The 14,723-nt window shown below is 40.8% G+C and overlaps 1 protein-coding gene across 4 annotated transcripts in view; it reads right to left on the bottom strand.

Moving 5' to 3' along the window:
* The window catches only part of KPNA1 (karyopherin subunit alpha 1), a 99,104-nt gene that overhangs the window by 50,825 nt on the left and 33,556 nt on the right, over nt 1-14,723 (bottom strand). For all 4 annotated transcript variants that reach the window (XR_010919327.1, XM_067545946.1, XM_067545948.1 and 1 more), the window contains exons 6-7: nt 13,942-14,073; nt 2,201-2,289 (exon numbers count right to left, since the gene is read on the bottom strand). Coding sequence is in view for 3 of the 4 variants with exons in the window: in XM_067545946.1 (XP_067402047.1) it covers nt 2,201-2,289; nt 13,942-14,073 (221 nt within the window). In the remaining variant the exon portion in view is untranslated. The remainder of the gene's footprint in view (nt 1-2,200; nt 2,290-13,941; nt 14,074-14,723) is intronic.

Raw genomic sequence — 14,723 nt, 5'->3', positions numbered from 1 at the left:
AGCGTGATGAGGTATTCACCATGTCCACGGTTAAAAGTAGCACCATTCTAGCCACCAGCTTGCCCTCCTCCAGGATGACTGGAAAAGTGTTCGATCTTGCTGAGGCAGCTTTTCAGTAACATCCTCCAATTTGCTGTAGTTAAGGAAGTTGTACTTGACCAACAAGGCCTGGTAGTTTGAAATATGAAATTGGAGGCTTGTTGAACAGAAGATCTTGTTTCCAGAAGGTCTAAGCGTTTGCTTTCCTTATCTGTTGGGGTGGAGCCTGCATATTGCTGTCTGGACTGTTTCATTGCTGCTTGCACCATGATGGAATTGGGTGGGGGAAGGTGAGAAAAGGAACTCTGACTCCGTAGCTGGTATGTAGTATCTCTTCTTTGCCCCCTGGGGGGTAGACATGCAAGTGGCCAGGGTATATCAAAATGTTTAAGCTGGTTGGAGAATGGCATCATTGACTGGTAGAGCAACCCTGCTTGGTACCGAGGAATGAAGGATATCCAGGAGCTGATGGTGTTTGTCTTGTACCTCCTCCACTGGAATATAAAGTTCATCTGCCACCCTTGGTAGGAGTTCTTGGAATTGCCAAAGTCATCTGAGTGTGACAGGAAGGCTGAAGTTACTGCAGCATCTGGAGAGAATGGTGGGAAACACTCTTGCTCTGGTGGTACCAGCGGAATCGGGTCCTCCAAGACTGTTTCAGAGTGCCTGTTTGTGGATGCCCTAAGCAGGGATAGCAACAGGACTGGAAAGACAGATCCTATGGATATTGCGGAGGGCCCCAAGGAGAGGGCAACTAGTGACTTCCCTGCTGCTGGAGAGGAGGGTACTGCCACACCATTGGTGGTCCTTTTAGGTACTCGTACTGATGGTAGGGAACAACTAGCCCTTGTGCTCCATCGGAATCCTCTGATGACGAGAACTCGGATTCTGGTTCCAATGATGAAAACGTTGGAAACGTGTGAACCACAGGAGAATGAGTCGAAACGTGGCCAGACTGTGGCAAGTCCTAGATAGGAGATTGGACCTCCCTAGGTGCAGATGGCAGATGAATGCGTGGAAATCTCCTAGGGCAAACAACTCATGTGGCTCCGGTGCTTTCTCCAATTGCCCCAGCGTTAATGGTACCTGTTCAATAGCCAGAGCAGAGGACTGTCCCGAAACTGACAGATCCCTTGTCTTAAGGGAGGCCGACATTAAGGGTGCACGGGGCTCAGTACTGGCAGATCTGGTGGTCTGTGTGATTTCTTGTCGTGCTTGTGCACCTTGGAATGTGCTGACTCTCCATGACTGAAACTCATGGAAGGCACATCATCCTTCTTCAGTTTGGAGGAAAACTTACTGCGCCATGTTTATGCACATTCTTCCTAGTCTCCTAACTAGATTCCGGCACAGGGGTCCATAGTGGTGGTACCACTGGAACCGGAATCAATCTCTGTAGCCAGAGGTGCACTCCTGGTTTTCTCAGGCTGATGTACCCAGTCCAGAGAAGCCCCCTGTATGAGTAAGGCCTCATGGAGACTTCCATGAGATCCTTCTTGAGTCAGAAAGCCTGGCCTTCTCAAGTACGGCTTGGGAAAGACTGGCAGATACTGCACCTGGATGAAACATGGGCTTCTCCCAAGAAGTAGAGGCAGCACTGGTGCTCGTAGCTGACTGAGAATGAACGCAGGCAGGAGGTGCATATCTTGAATCCTGGCATCTTCGGTATAATCCAGTACCCACATGTGGGTGTGTACTACCAAAACCAAAGACTCCAGCAGTGCTCAGATGGAAGTTTGGACCTTTGTGTGAGAGCACTCAGTGCCATGACTCATGGTGAAAAGTGAATAGTTTCAAAACGCTTGGGACCAGCATGATCGGTGCAGAAGATGACATCTTCCTAGAAGTACTGGATGCAGTGCAGTCCTTGGGCCCAGAAGAGACAGTCTGTGCTGACTTGGATTTCAGTACCATAGTATTGATATGGGACTCTACCTTAAGACTTTGAGAGGGGTGAGTCTAGTAGAAGCATTCTGTCCTCTTTCTGGAGAGGGGGAATCGGAAAAAGCTCCACCTGGTAGAAAATACAGCAACATACACCACATACTATATATAATTGTCTGGGGTGTCCTGTCATGTCTGGCCAATATAGGTCTTCAGTTCTATTGCCAGTATCTTAAAGCAAGAGAGAAACAGATAAAGTAAATCAAAGACAACTTACTGCAATAGAGTGGGTAGGATATTGCAGTCCAACACGTAGTCTCTGCACATGGTACTGTCTCCAGCAATATTGCCAAGTGCCCATACTGCCTGTGAAGAAAGAACAAACAAAATACCTGCTTCTATTTTTGTGACTCAAGCAAGGTTTTCCTTATAGTGTATGTGTCGAAATGAGAGCTATTCCATACAAATGCTTACATCCTAGATAATTTACAGAGGGAAAATACATTCCACTTGTGAGCTATGGATATACAGCCAAGGTCACTAAATGGCTCAGCTGAAAATACCAACAAAGGGATGTTCTCACTAACAAGGGCCAAAACCATATTAGCATTTCCTAAAAGTTACAGGGGTATGATTCTCTACACAACCACACTAGGAATAGTGGGAGAAAAGAATCAAGATGAAAATATACAATATCCAAATGCAAAGTCAAACTAATATTCAGAGTCCAAGCCTCAAGAAATGTATAGCTCCCTTGGCATATACCCTTGGAAAGAAAGCTGGGTGAAGTAGAACCCAAATATTGCCTACAAGCTGCACGCTGGACATAAATGGTAGGAAAATCAGGACAGATTGTCCAACAAGTTCTTAGAATGTTTTGGGGACAACTTTTTGTTTCAGAAGCTGGAATATGTAACTACGGGGTGGCTATTTTAGATTTGATTCTGACTAATGGAGGGAAGTGTTGAGAATCTGAAGGTGAAAGGCAACTTGGGTGAAAGTGACAATGAAATTATAGAGTTCCTGATTCTAAGGAAAGACAGGAGTGAGAGCAGAAAATAAAGACAGACTTTAAAAAAATCAGACTTCAACAAACTTAGGGAACTCCTATTTATGGTTCAAAGGAAAGGAAAGGAAATCTTAGAGAAACGGGACTTCAGAAGAGCTGTATTTTCTAAAAATACATTATTAAAGGCACAAAAGCAAACTAACCTGATCTGGAGGAAAGTTGGAATGAGTATTAAGAGACCAATATGACTGTATCAGGTACTCTTTTTAAGGAACTGAAAATCAAAAAGGAATCGTGCAAAAAGTGGAAACAAGGACAAATTGCTAAGGATGAGTATAAAAGCATAGACAAATAGAAAGGCATAAGAACAAAATGAATTATAACAAGGGACATAAAATGCAATAAGAAGAGGTTCTATACATACATTAGAAGTAAGAGAGCAATGAAGGAAAGTGTAGGTCCATTACTTAGAGTAACAATAAGGGAAGAACAGGTTAAAGAATACTTAGATAAGTTAGATGTATTAAAGTTAGCAGGACCTAATGAAATTCACCCTAGTACTTAAACTAACCAAAGCAATCTCTGAACCATTAGAGATGATCTTTGAAAGTCATGGAAAACAGGTGAGGTCCCAGAGAACTGGAGAAAGGTCAGTATAATACCTATCGTCAAAAAAGTGGGGAAAGAAGGACCCGAAGAATTACAGACGAGTCAGTTTAACTTGATACCTGAAAAGATACTTGAACAAATTATTAAACAATTAATGTGTTCAGTCCTGGTGTAACAGCCAACATAGATTTGTCAAGAACAAATCATACTGAACTAACCTCATCTCTTTTGACAGTGTAACCAGCCAAGTGGATGTGGGGGGAAGACGCAGACATGATATATCAGGAATTTAGTGAGTCTTTTGAAACTGTCCCACATGACATCTTCATAAGCAAACAAGGGAATATGGCTTAGACAAAATGACTATAAAGTGGGTGCACAACTCGTTGAAAGGCCATGCTCAAAGACTGGTTATAGACTCAGACTCTAAGGTCAGAAGGGACCAATATGATCATCTAGTCTGACCTCCTGCACAACACAAGCCACAGAACCTCACCCATCCACTCCTGTAATAGATCCCTGACCTATAACTGAGTTATTCAAGTCCTCAAATCATGGTTTAAAGATTTCAAGGTACCGAGAATCCACCAGCAAGTGAGCCGTGCCCCATGCTACAGAGGAAGGTGAAAACCCCCCAGATCCTTTGCCAATCTGCCTTGGGGGAAAATTCTTTCCTGACCCCAAATATGGCGATCAGGGGGAAAATTCCTTCCTGACCCCAAATATGGCAATCAATTAAACCCTGAGAATCTGGGCAAGACGCACTAGCCAGACCACCCAAGAAAGAATTCTCTGTTATAACTCAGAACCCACCCTATCTAACATCCCTTCACAGGTCACTGGCATATCTACCACCAATAGTCAAAGATCAGTCAATTGCCAAACTAGGCTGTCCCATCATACCATCCCCTCCATAAATTTATCAAACTCAGTTTTGAAGCCAGCTAGGTTTTTTGTCCCCACTGCTTCTCTTGGAAGGCTATTCCAGAACTTCACTCCTCTGATGATTAGATACCTGCATCTAATTTCAAGTATAAACTTCCTGATGGCCAGTTTATATCCATTAGGTCGTGTCCACATTGGCGCTAAACTTAAATAATTCCTCTCCCTCCCTGGTATTTATCCCTCTGATGTATTTACAGAGAGCAATTATATCTCCCCTCAACCTTCTTTTGGTTAGGCTAAAGAAGCCAAACTCTTTGAGTCTCCTCTTATAAGGCAGGTTTTCCATTCTGTGGATCACCCTAGTAACCCTTCTCTATACCTGTTCCAGTTTGAGTTCATCTTTTTTAAACACGGGGGACCAGAACTACACACAGTATTCCAGATGAGGTCTCACCAGCGCCTTGTATAACAGTACTAAAACCTCCCTCTCTCTACTGGAAATACCTCATCTGATGCATATAACGCCTAGCACAATGGTTCTAGTGTCTGTTCCATGAGAGAGGCTCTTACGTGCTGATACTATACTAATGAACAATAACAATGAAATTCCAATGTTGTGCTCTATGATCTTGTGTGACTGGAGTAAGAGTTGATCCCCTAAGAAAAAATTTAATGATGGGATTCATACAAAATTTCCTTTTCTTGAACATACTGGTACTATTACACTGAAAAGACTTGACATTTTGCTTGGACATGCTTATACATCCAACATTAAGTCTCTTGTGGAAGAATTCAAGGCTATGTTTCACTGGTTAAATATGGTAGTTAAACCATGGACTTTGCTTTGACCAGTAGAATAAGTTCCATTTGTTATGTTCTTTTTAAGGTCCATGAGCAATAATCACATCATCCAAGTATCCATTTTGAATCATTCTGGTCCTAGATGGAGGACTGGATATTTCAATAGCAGACCTCCTCTGTGAGACACCACACTTAAAGGTCCAGTGCTAGATTCATCAGGTCTGAGAGTCATAGCATCTTCATATAGGAAGGCTGTAACAGTACCACTGCCATCTCTTGTTCCTGTCTTTTCCACTGCTCCCCACAACCATACAAAAGCTAGAAGGCATATAGAAGAGAGACTGTCCAACTTTCCAAGAGGTCATTCACCACTTCACATCCTGGGTCCTGACACAAGAAGCCATCTCAGGACACATTACTGCTGTTTCCAGATCACCTGCCCATCAAATTGACGAACAATGTATGAGAATACTTCTGGGTGTTCCACTCTGCTTAATCCAATTTCTACCATATAAATCTTGGTGTTCATCTCCCATGTGATGGGCAGTGCAGACAGAGATAGGAATATTTGCTCTGCTCAGGACAGAAGAAGTTGATGTGTCAGGACCTTAATAACAAAAGGGGAGGGTGAAAAGTGGAAATATATGAGCACTTGTTTAGCACAAAATAAAGATGTTGAACAAAATTAATCAAGAAACCAAAGAATGTGAAGAGAAGAAATTCTTTAATTGCTTATGCACCAATGCTAGGAGACTGGATAATAAACAAGAGGAATTGGAAATGTTCATTTATTCTATCTTTAATTTAATCTGGCTGGTATTACTGAAATCTGATGGGAAGATTCATACAATGAGGCGGAAGTGGCATTCTATCCCAAAAATGGCATTACCTGTTTCCAAGTCACTGAAAACTCAGAAGAAGATGATCTTCAATGTTTATGAATCAACAGTTTAAAAGATAAAGTGCTAGATGATGTACTAGTAGGTGTCACCTACAGACCACCAAATCACACTAGAGAACAAGGATGACCAGCTCCTTAAGCCAGTAGGAAAAGAAAATGTATTATCATGGGGGACTTCAGTTGAAATGACATATGATAGAGGTCTCATGCTCCCAGTACTACAGTGTCCTTGGAATTTCTAAACATTACAGATGACAGTTTTCTAACTCAGGAAGTGTTGCATCCAGCAAAGGGATTTCTATATTAGATGTCATTTTGACAGATAAAGAGGAATTCATCACAGTACTAAAAATTAGTGGTAGTAGTACAAGTGACCATGACTTGATCACATTTGTTATGTGCAAACAGAATAAAGTCCAAACCAATACAATAATATAAGTACTTAGTGCTTTAAAAAGGGCCAATTTTACAAAGCTGGAAACAACTGAGCCAAGTGAGTTAAGAGAAAGAATTGAAACAGAAAAAAATGAATGATAATTGGGAATTGTTTAAGAACATTTTACTAGATGCCTCAAAAACCAATCCCAAAATTGAAGAAGGCCCTGATTTAAAAAATGAACCTGTCTTAGAGGAAGTAAAAGCAGCTTTTATATTATATATAAACAAATGGAATACAGGGGAAGTTGACAGCAATGAATATAAAACAGAAGCTCCAATTGTAGAAATCGATAAAGGAAGCAAAAGGACACAGGGAGAAATCTATGACCAGCAGGATTAAGGACAGTAAAGCATTTAAGTAATAGATTCTAAGGCCAGTAGGAACCAATGGGATCATCTATATCTAGTCTAATATTTTGCATAACACTTGCCATAGAACTGCCACAAAATAATTCCTATTTACACTAGTGTATATCTTTTAGAAAACATCCAATCTTCACTAAAAAAATTGCCAGCAATGGAGAATCCACCACAACCCTTGGTAAACTGTTCCAATGATTAACTATCCTCACTGTGAAACAGAAGAAATCCCAACAATGGTACTGATCTATTACTAGATGGAAACAGTAGAATTGTCAGCAATAATGCAGAAAAGGCAGAATTGTTCAATAGATGCTACTGTTCTGTACTTGGAAAAATACAGACAGTCATATCAGATGATGATGATTAAATACTTTCCATTTCAACAGTAACTCAGGAGGAAGTTAAACAGCAGCTGCTAAAGCTAGATGTTTTTAAATCAGCAGGTCCAGATAACTTGTGTTAAAAAGTTTTAAGACAGTTACTAAACAGCTCCCTGAACCATGAATGTTCATTTTTAATACATTTTGGAATACTGGGGAAATTCCAGAGGACTAGAAGAATGCTAATATTATTCCAATATTTAACAAGGGAAATCAGGACAACTTGGGTCATTACAGGCCTGCCTATAACGACCCAGGTTGCCCTTCCATTATAGTTAAGGTAGCATGATGACTTCTGTTTAAAGGTTGTCTTTTCTAAGTCCTCTAATTAACATACTTGGTTGGCTTCCTTTGAATTTTGGTGTGCCTCGGAAGGACGAAGGGTAGAATTAGTGACCCAAATTTGGGGTCATGTGAGCTTGAGTTGAGGAGACAGAAGCTCTCCCCGCAGCCCCCAAGCCATTTTCAAAAAGTTTCTACATGGGTTTTTTTGCACAGAACTAAAGATCCAACTATTAATGTGATGCACATCAAAATGGTCTGAAATCTGTTGAGGTTCACCCAGGATACTGCATGGCACCCACTAAATCTTTGGGGGACCCACAATGAGAATGGTATTTAAGAAAACGTCCATTTTTTTACAGTGTGCATGTGCCAATACAGAAAAATGGCTAAAGGGTTTCCATTCCTACCATTTTATATGCTTTAAAGGTGATTCTAGTAAGTAATCTAAAATCAGAACAGTTACTCAGATTGCTCTGAAATTTGGTATTCCTCACAAGCGTGTGGGGTAGCATAAGTGAACCAAATCTGGGGTCATCTGACGATGGGGTTCCTGAGTTACAGCTCCTCCCCCCAGAAAAGTTTCCTGCTGCTACTTTATACTGTTAAACTGAGAGGTACTAATGATTGGATGAATTACTGATCTCATTGAGATTGATGGCTGTGAACTCACCCTTCAATTAACACAACTAAGGCCTGATGTACACAGCCACCAGCGGTCAACAGGAGATATGCAAGTTATGTTATGTAGCTTGTGTATGTCCTGTCAATGTACTTACTTACTTACGTTGACATACCATGGCGTCCTCATGGTGCTGCGTCGACAGGAGACACCCTCCCGTTGACACAGCCTTACTCCTTTCTGGTAGGTGGATTACCGGCATCGACCAGAGAGCCCATCTGGGATCGACTGAGTGGGTCTCCACGACCCATTCAATCGATACCACTGCATCGATCGCCGTGGAGCTGGCAGTGTAGACACACCCTCTGAGTAAGTTAATGACAAGAGTCCACCTAAGACAAAAGGAGTTTTGGACTGAGTGGCTGCAAATTGTTACAATTTATGAGTCATCGCATGTGTGTCAATTTTATTTTGCGGGGCAATGTAATCCAAGTATTTGTGGAAAAATAATTAGACTTGTGAATGCTTCCTGGGAGGGGAGAAGTACTAGGGGAAAGTGGGTTTGGGGCTGCAGCAAGATAAGGGGGGTTTATGGGGAGGGAGATAAATGGGGATGGGTGATAGGGGAGTGGTGAGAGGTTGGGAGTTTAGATGAGGGAGGCTTGGCACCCGCCAGCTCTGCCAGTGCACCCTAGCCCCGTGAATTTCGCAGCTCTTCCAATGCACCCTAATCATCCTGCATCCCAACCTTCCTGTGCCCCACATCTCTCCCAGTGCACCCCAGCTCTGCAAGTGCATCCCAAATCCCCGGCAGCCCCAGTGCTAGCAATGCATCCCAAGCTATTCACAAATCCTGCACACATGCACCGATTCACTTAGACTGTGAGCTCTTTGGGGCAGGGGCTGCCTTTGTTATTATTACAGTGTATCATGCCACTATAATTAAAGTTGCATGATGACTTCTGTCTCTAGGTCAACCTTTCTAAGTGCTCTAAAATTGACATGCTTAGACAGATTCTTCTGAAATTTGGTGTGCCTCAGAAGCATGCAGGTAGGATTAGTGACCCAAATTTCGGGCCATTTAAGCTAGGGTCTGCAAAGATACAAGACAAGACATGTTATGTATATATCGACAGAAATAACTCATGTTGCTTGCTACAAGATCTCTCTTTTATAAGTCTTTTTTCCCCCTTTTTTGTCCTTTAATAATGATAGAATCCTGTACATGAGAATAAATGGGTGTAAAAGGAGATAAGGAGCTTATACATTTCAGCAACTGTGGAGCTGGCAGAATAAAGGCATATATATGAAGAGGGCTTATTGTGGCACTGCTGAAAGAGGGCAGTGTCAAGTTTGCATAGGCAGCCTTAACTGTGCATTTCCTGGTTTTCAGAAGTTTGAATTTTGCTCAATTCAACGTTTTGCACGGCATACCACCAAGTAACTTTAATTCTGTGTTAACATAGTTTGTTACCGAGAATTAATGCCAATCAACATGGGTTTAGAGAACTAATTTGATCTTTTTTTTATGAGATTACCAGTCTGATTGATAAAGGTAACAGTGTGGATGCAACAGAGTTCTGTAAGGCAGCTGACTTGGTACCACACAACATTCTGATTAAAAAACTGGAACAATACAAAATCAATGTGGATGAAAACTAGCTAATTGATAGGTTTCAAAATGTAATTGTAAATGGGTAATCATCTTCAAGCAGGTGTGCTTTTTAGTGGGGTCCCTCAGAGATCAGTTCTTCAATCTACACTATTTAACTGTTTTTATCAATGATCTGAAAGGGTGATGCTGTAGCCAAAAAGGTAAATATGATGATTGGATATATAAACAGGTGAATCTTGAGTAAAAAGATTATATTACTTTTGTATTTGGCACTAGTGCAGCTGTTACTAGAATATGGTGTCCAGTTTTTGGTTGGTAGTTTCCTTAATGCATATGTGTAGTATGCAGTGGGGTATTCTTTTCTTGTTTTTTTGTTTTACTAAAGTGAAAGCCTACACCAAACGTTCCACTATGCTGAACCATAATGACTTCTGCACAGGTCATCAACAGGGTTAGGACCTTTAAACTCACAGCACAGACCTCTATCATTTAAGCTAACAGAGTAACTGGTAACACTAGTAGGCTGTTCTCCCCAGCCACAAGAGATGGATATGTGACATTTTACCTTTGAGAGTCACAGATACTTGCTAACATAACATAACAAGATCCATCCCATCGTCCAGTCCCAGAATGGAGGGAGGTAAATAATAGTGTCCCCCAGGGATCTGTACTGGGATCTGTGCTGTTCAACATATTCATAATTGATCTGGAAAAAGGGGTAAACAGTGAGGTGGCAAAGTGTGCAGATGATGCAAAATTAAAAAAAAAAAGATAGTTAAGTCCAAAGCTGACTGTGAAGAGTTACAAAAGGATTTTACAAAACTGGGTGACTGGACAACAAAATGGGAGATGAAATGGGAGACACTGGAAAACATAATCCCAACTATACATCCAAAGAGATGGTGTCTAAATTAGCCGTTACCGCTCAAGAAAGAGATCTTGCAGTCATTGTGGATAGTTCTCTGAAAACATCCACTCAATGTGCAGCGTCAGTCAAAAAAGCTGACAATGTTAGAGCCATCAGGAAAGGGATAGATAAGACAGAAAATATCATAATGACACTACATAAGTCTATGATATGCCCACACCCTGAATACTGTGCAGTTCTGGTCACCCCACCTCTAAAAAGATATATTAGAATTGGAACAAGTACTGAGAAGGGCAACAAAAATGATTAAGGATATGGAACAGCTTCCATAAGAGGAGAGATTAATAAAACAGACTATTCAGCTTGGAGAAGAGACAGCTAAGACGGGATACGAACGAAGTCTATAAAATTATGAATGGTGTGAAGAAAGTTAATAGGGAAGTGTTATTCAACCCTTCACGTAACAAATGAACCAGGGGTCACCCAGTGAAATGAATAGACAGCAGATTTAAAACAAACAGAAGGAAGTATTTCTTCACACAACACACAGTCAACATGTAAAACTCGTTGTCAAGGAATGTTGTGAAGACCAAAACTATAACTGGATTAAAAAAGAATTAGATAAATTCCTGGAAGACAGATCCATTAATGGCTATTGGCCAAGATGGTCAGGAATGCAACCCCATGATCTGGAAGTCCTTAGGCCTCTAACTGCCAAATGATTGGAATGGATGACAGGGGATGGATCACTTAACAATTGCCCTGTTCTGTTCATTCCCTCTGAAGCATGTGGCATTGGTCACTGTTGAAAGACAGGATGCTGGGCTGAATGGACCATTGGTCTGACCCAGTATGGCCATTCTTATGTTCAGAGAAATGTAAAACCCAATTCCAAGTTCCGGATGGGTGTTTGCTCTAATAGCTATAACCATTTTGTCCCAGTCCCTGCCCTCTGTACTCCCTACACTCCTCTTTAACTCCAGCATCACTTCCACTTACTCTTCTCTCTGCATATGAGTCTGGCAGATTCCTCCTCCTCCATGCTGCCTGAGTGCCAGTTTGGGTGGCATTGAAAGTGTAGGAGACAATCTCCCTAGTGTGAGTTCTGTGTTCAATACCATAAAGAACACTTGTAGGGAAGGTCTTGCTCAGCCTACAGGTCTGGGATGTAGTACATTACACTGCTCTGTGAGGGTGGCGCATGATACTGAAGATGGAATTTTGGAGAATAAATGCCATCAGCCTCTAACAAACCTGTGATCATGTGCAAACTGATTTTCAGAAGCTTATTACTGAGCCAAATTTGGGTGGATATTCACAGGGACTGCAGAAGGCAAAGGCCTGACACCAGGGCAAACTCCCTGCCAAATCTTCAGTTCCTGAACAAAAAACAAGAGGCACTGGAACTTTTCAGGACATTTTGAACATAATGTTTCCCTAATCTTGTTCTCTGAATCAGCTAAATTGTTTTACTTGAAACGTTCCAAAATAATTCAGCTTGGGCTGAATGCTAGATTTCTAACATGAAAACTTTTAGCACAAACGGTTTAAGTCCGGCAAAGCTATGAGCAACTGGAAACAGGGTCTTCTAATGGAAAGTGTTAGGCAACCTCAATTATAAGCAGTACTACCAGTATCATCTATAACAACAAGTTAGTTATTCAAAGTGATCTGTATCACTTGACAAGATGGACTCATTTGAACATTTCCAGAGGGGTAGCCGTGTCAGTCTGTATACAGCAAAAACAACGAGAATCCTGTAGCACTTTAAAGACTAACAAATTTCTGCAGGCATAAGCTTTCGTGGGCTGCTACCCACTTCGTCAGATGCAGAAATTTGTTAGTCTTTAAGGTGCTACAGGACTCTCGTTTTCATTTGAACATGCATTTTAATACAGCCAAATGCAGTGTCATACATCAAGGAACACAGAAACTAGGTCGCACTTACAGAATGAAGAACTGTATCCTGGAAAACTGTCACTCTGAAAAGAACAATGGGTCATGGTGGATAATCAACTGAACATCAGCTCCCAGGGAGATGCTGTAGCTAAAAGGTTTAATTCAATTCTTGGATGTAATAAGTAAAGAAATATTGAGTATAAGTAGTGAGGTGGCATCACCTCTGTTTACAGCACTGGGGAGAGACTATTACTGCAATAGTGTCCAGGTCTTGTGACCTCAAATCACAAAGAATGTTGAAAAATTAGAAAAGTGACAAATCATTTGAGGGTGGAAAAACATACCTTATAGTGAAAGAGTTAGGAAAGTTTGATCTATATAGCTTACCCAAGAGATGGTAAGAGGTTACTTGATTACTGTCTACAAGTAGCTGCATGGGAAGATTGAGGACTCTTTAATTGAGCAGACAAAGAAATAACATCCAATGTCTGGAAGCTGAAATTTGATAAATTCAAAGACTAGAGATAAGGTGCACATTTTTTAAGTCAGAGTAATTAATCATTAGCACAATCTATCAAGAGATGTGGTGGATTCTCCATGACCTGAAGTCTTCAAATCAAGATCAGATGTCTTTCTAAAATATATGCGCTAGCTCAAACACAAGTTATGGGCTTGATGCAGGAATTACTAAGTGAAAATTTTGGCCTATTATGCATGAAGCAAGCTAGATTATCATAATGGCCCCTTCTAGCCTTCAAATATATTAATTTATTCTGCAGAATACTTAATTGTCATGTACACAGTAACGATTGAATGCTATATTATTCCATTTTAGTCTCATCCTACACAGAGCACTACTAGCTCCTTAAAGTTGTATTGTGTTTCAGAACATCTCCAAAGACATGTAATTGACACATAGCAAACATTATTCAATGTTACTCATTTTTTCCTGTTCAAGAGAACAAGCTATAATTCTTATTCATGCTTTACCTGCAGCAGGAATACAATGATCAACACTACACATTTCTAAAGTACCTGTTCAAATACAAACAAAGGAAAACAACAGCCTTGGAAAGTAGGAAAGTGTTATCCATTTTTTTCAGATGAGGTACATTCAGCCACTGACAATTGCGCTATGCTTGTCACGCATACTATTTTGAAAAAGCAAGAGGGGGCAGTTACAACTGCATACACTAGCAAGTTACCACATCTATCACAGATACAGGCAATTCTACTCAACTGTCCTCCCAACTCATTCCTCGCTCCAGAAGCATCTGATTCTTTTGCTAAGGTAGCTCCTGCTCCCTTGTCTAGGAAGAAACAAAGATATCACTCTTGTTTTTTACCTGCTCCTGTACATCTTCAAACTCTGAGCTGAGAAGCTCTATGAAGATAGGGACAGCTCCTGCTTGAATCACAATCCGAGTCTGAAGGGAGTTTCCTGACGCAATGTTTGTCAGTACCCACGCAGCTTCAAACTAGAACATGAAATACAAGGGCAGTATTCACTAGCAGCATTCAGTAACATACACAGGTAGCAGGAAGTTTAAACATCTTCTATGAAAAGCAAGCTTTACAGAAAATTATGGTTTAACTAAAGAATTAACCATGCTAAATTTGCAAACGTTTTCAAGAATAGGAATGTACATTTAAAGATATATTAATATGAGAGATGACTTACAGAAACAATATCAAATTTTCCATGGCATCTCAGCCACCATTTATTTTTGTTATGCAGTTCCACAGAAGCTTTTACTTTGTTCCATTCCCTTTCCTCTTTGCCAAAGGGACCTATATGCAAGAGTGGAATCCTTTTATATGAGTTTTCACACAGGGAGAATTCTCAAAGTCTCTCAAGTCTCTCCTAGTCTCCCTGTCCAATGCACTGGTCAACTGTCTATCCGAACATGCACTCAGAACCAGAGAAGGATAAATAGCCTGCTTAATACAAGCTGACTGATACATGGAAAAAAGGGGTGTCATTTTAGAATCCATTAGGAATGAAAAGATTAAGATTTTGCTAACTTCTTTACATGGTGTTTCCCTTTAATTACGACTTGATATTACTCTACAATAAGGGGTTTAATATTTCTTTAGTTACCCCTGTGTTCTGTATCACTGTCAAGAT

This window comes from Emydura macquarii, unplaced genomic scaffold (genome assembly GCF_026122565.2).
Source record: "Emydura macquarii macquarii isolate MOO-44397 ecotype Brisbane River unplaced genomic scaffold, CSIRO-AGI_Emac_v2 contig_1119, whole genome shotgun sequence".
In the NCBI taxonomy this organism is placed as follows: Eukaryota; Metazoa; Chordata; order Testudines; family Chelidae; genus Emydura; species Emydura macquarii.
This window is presented reverse-complemented; position numbering and strand designations above follow the sequence as displayed.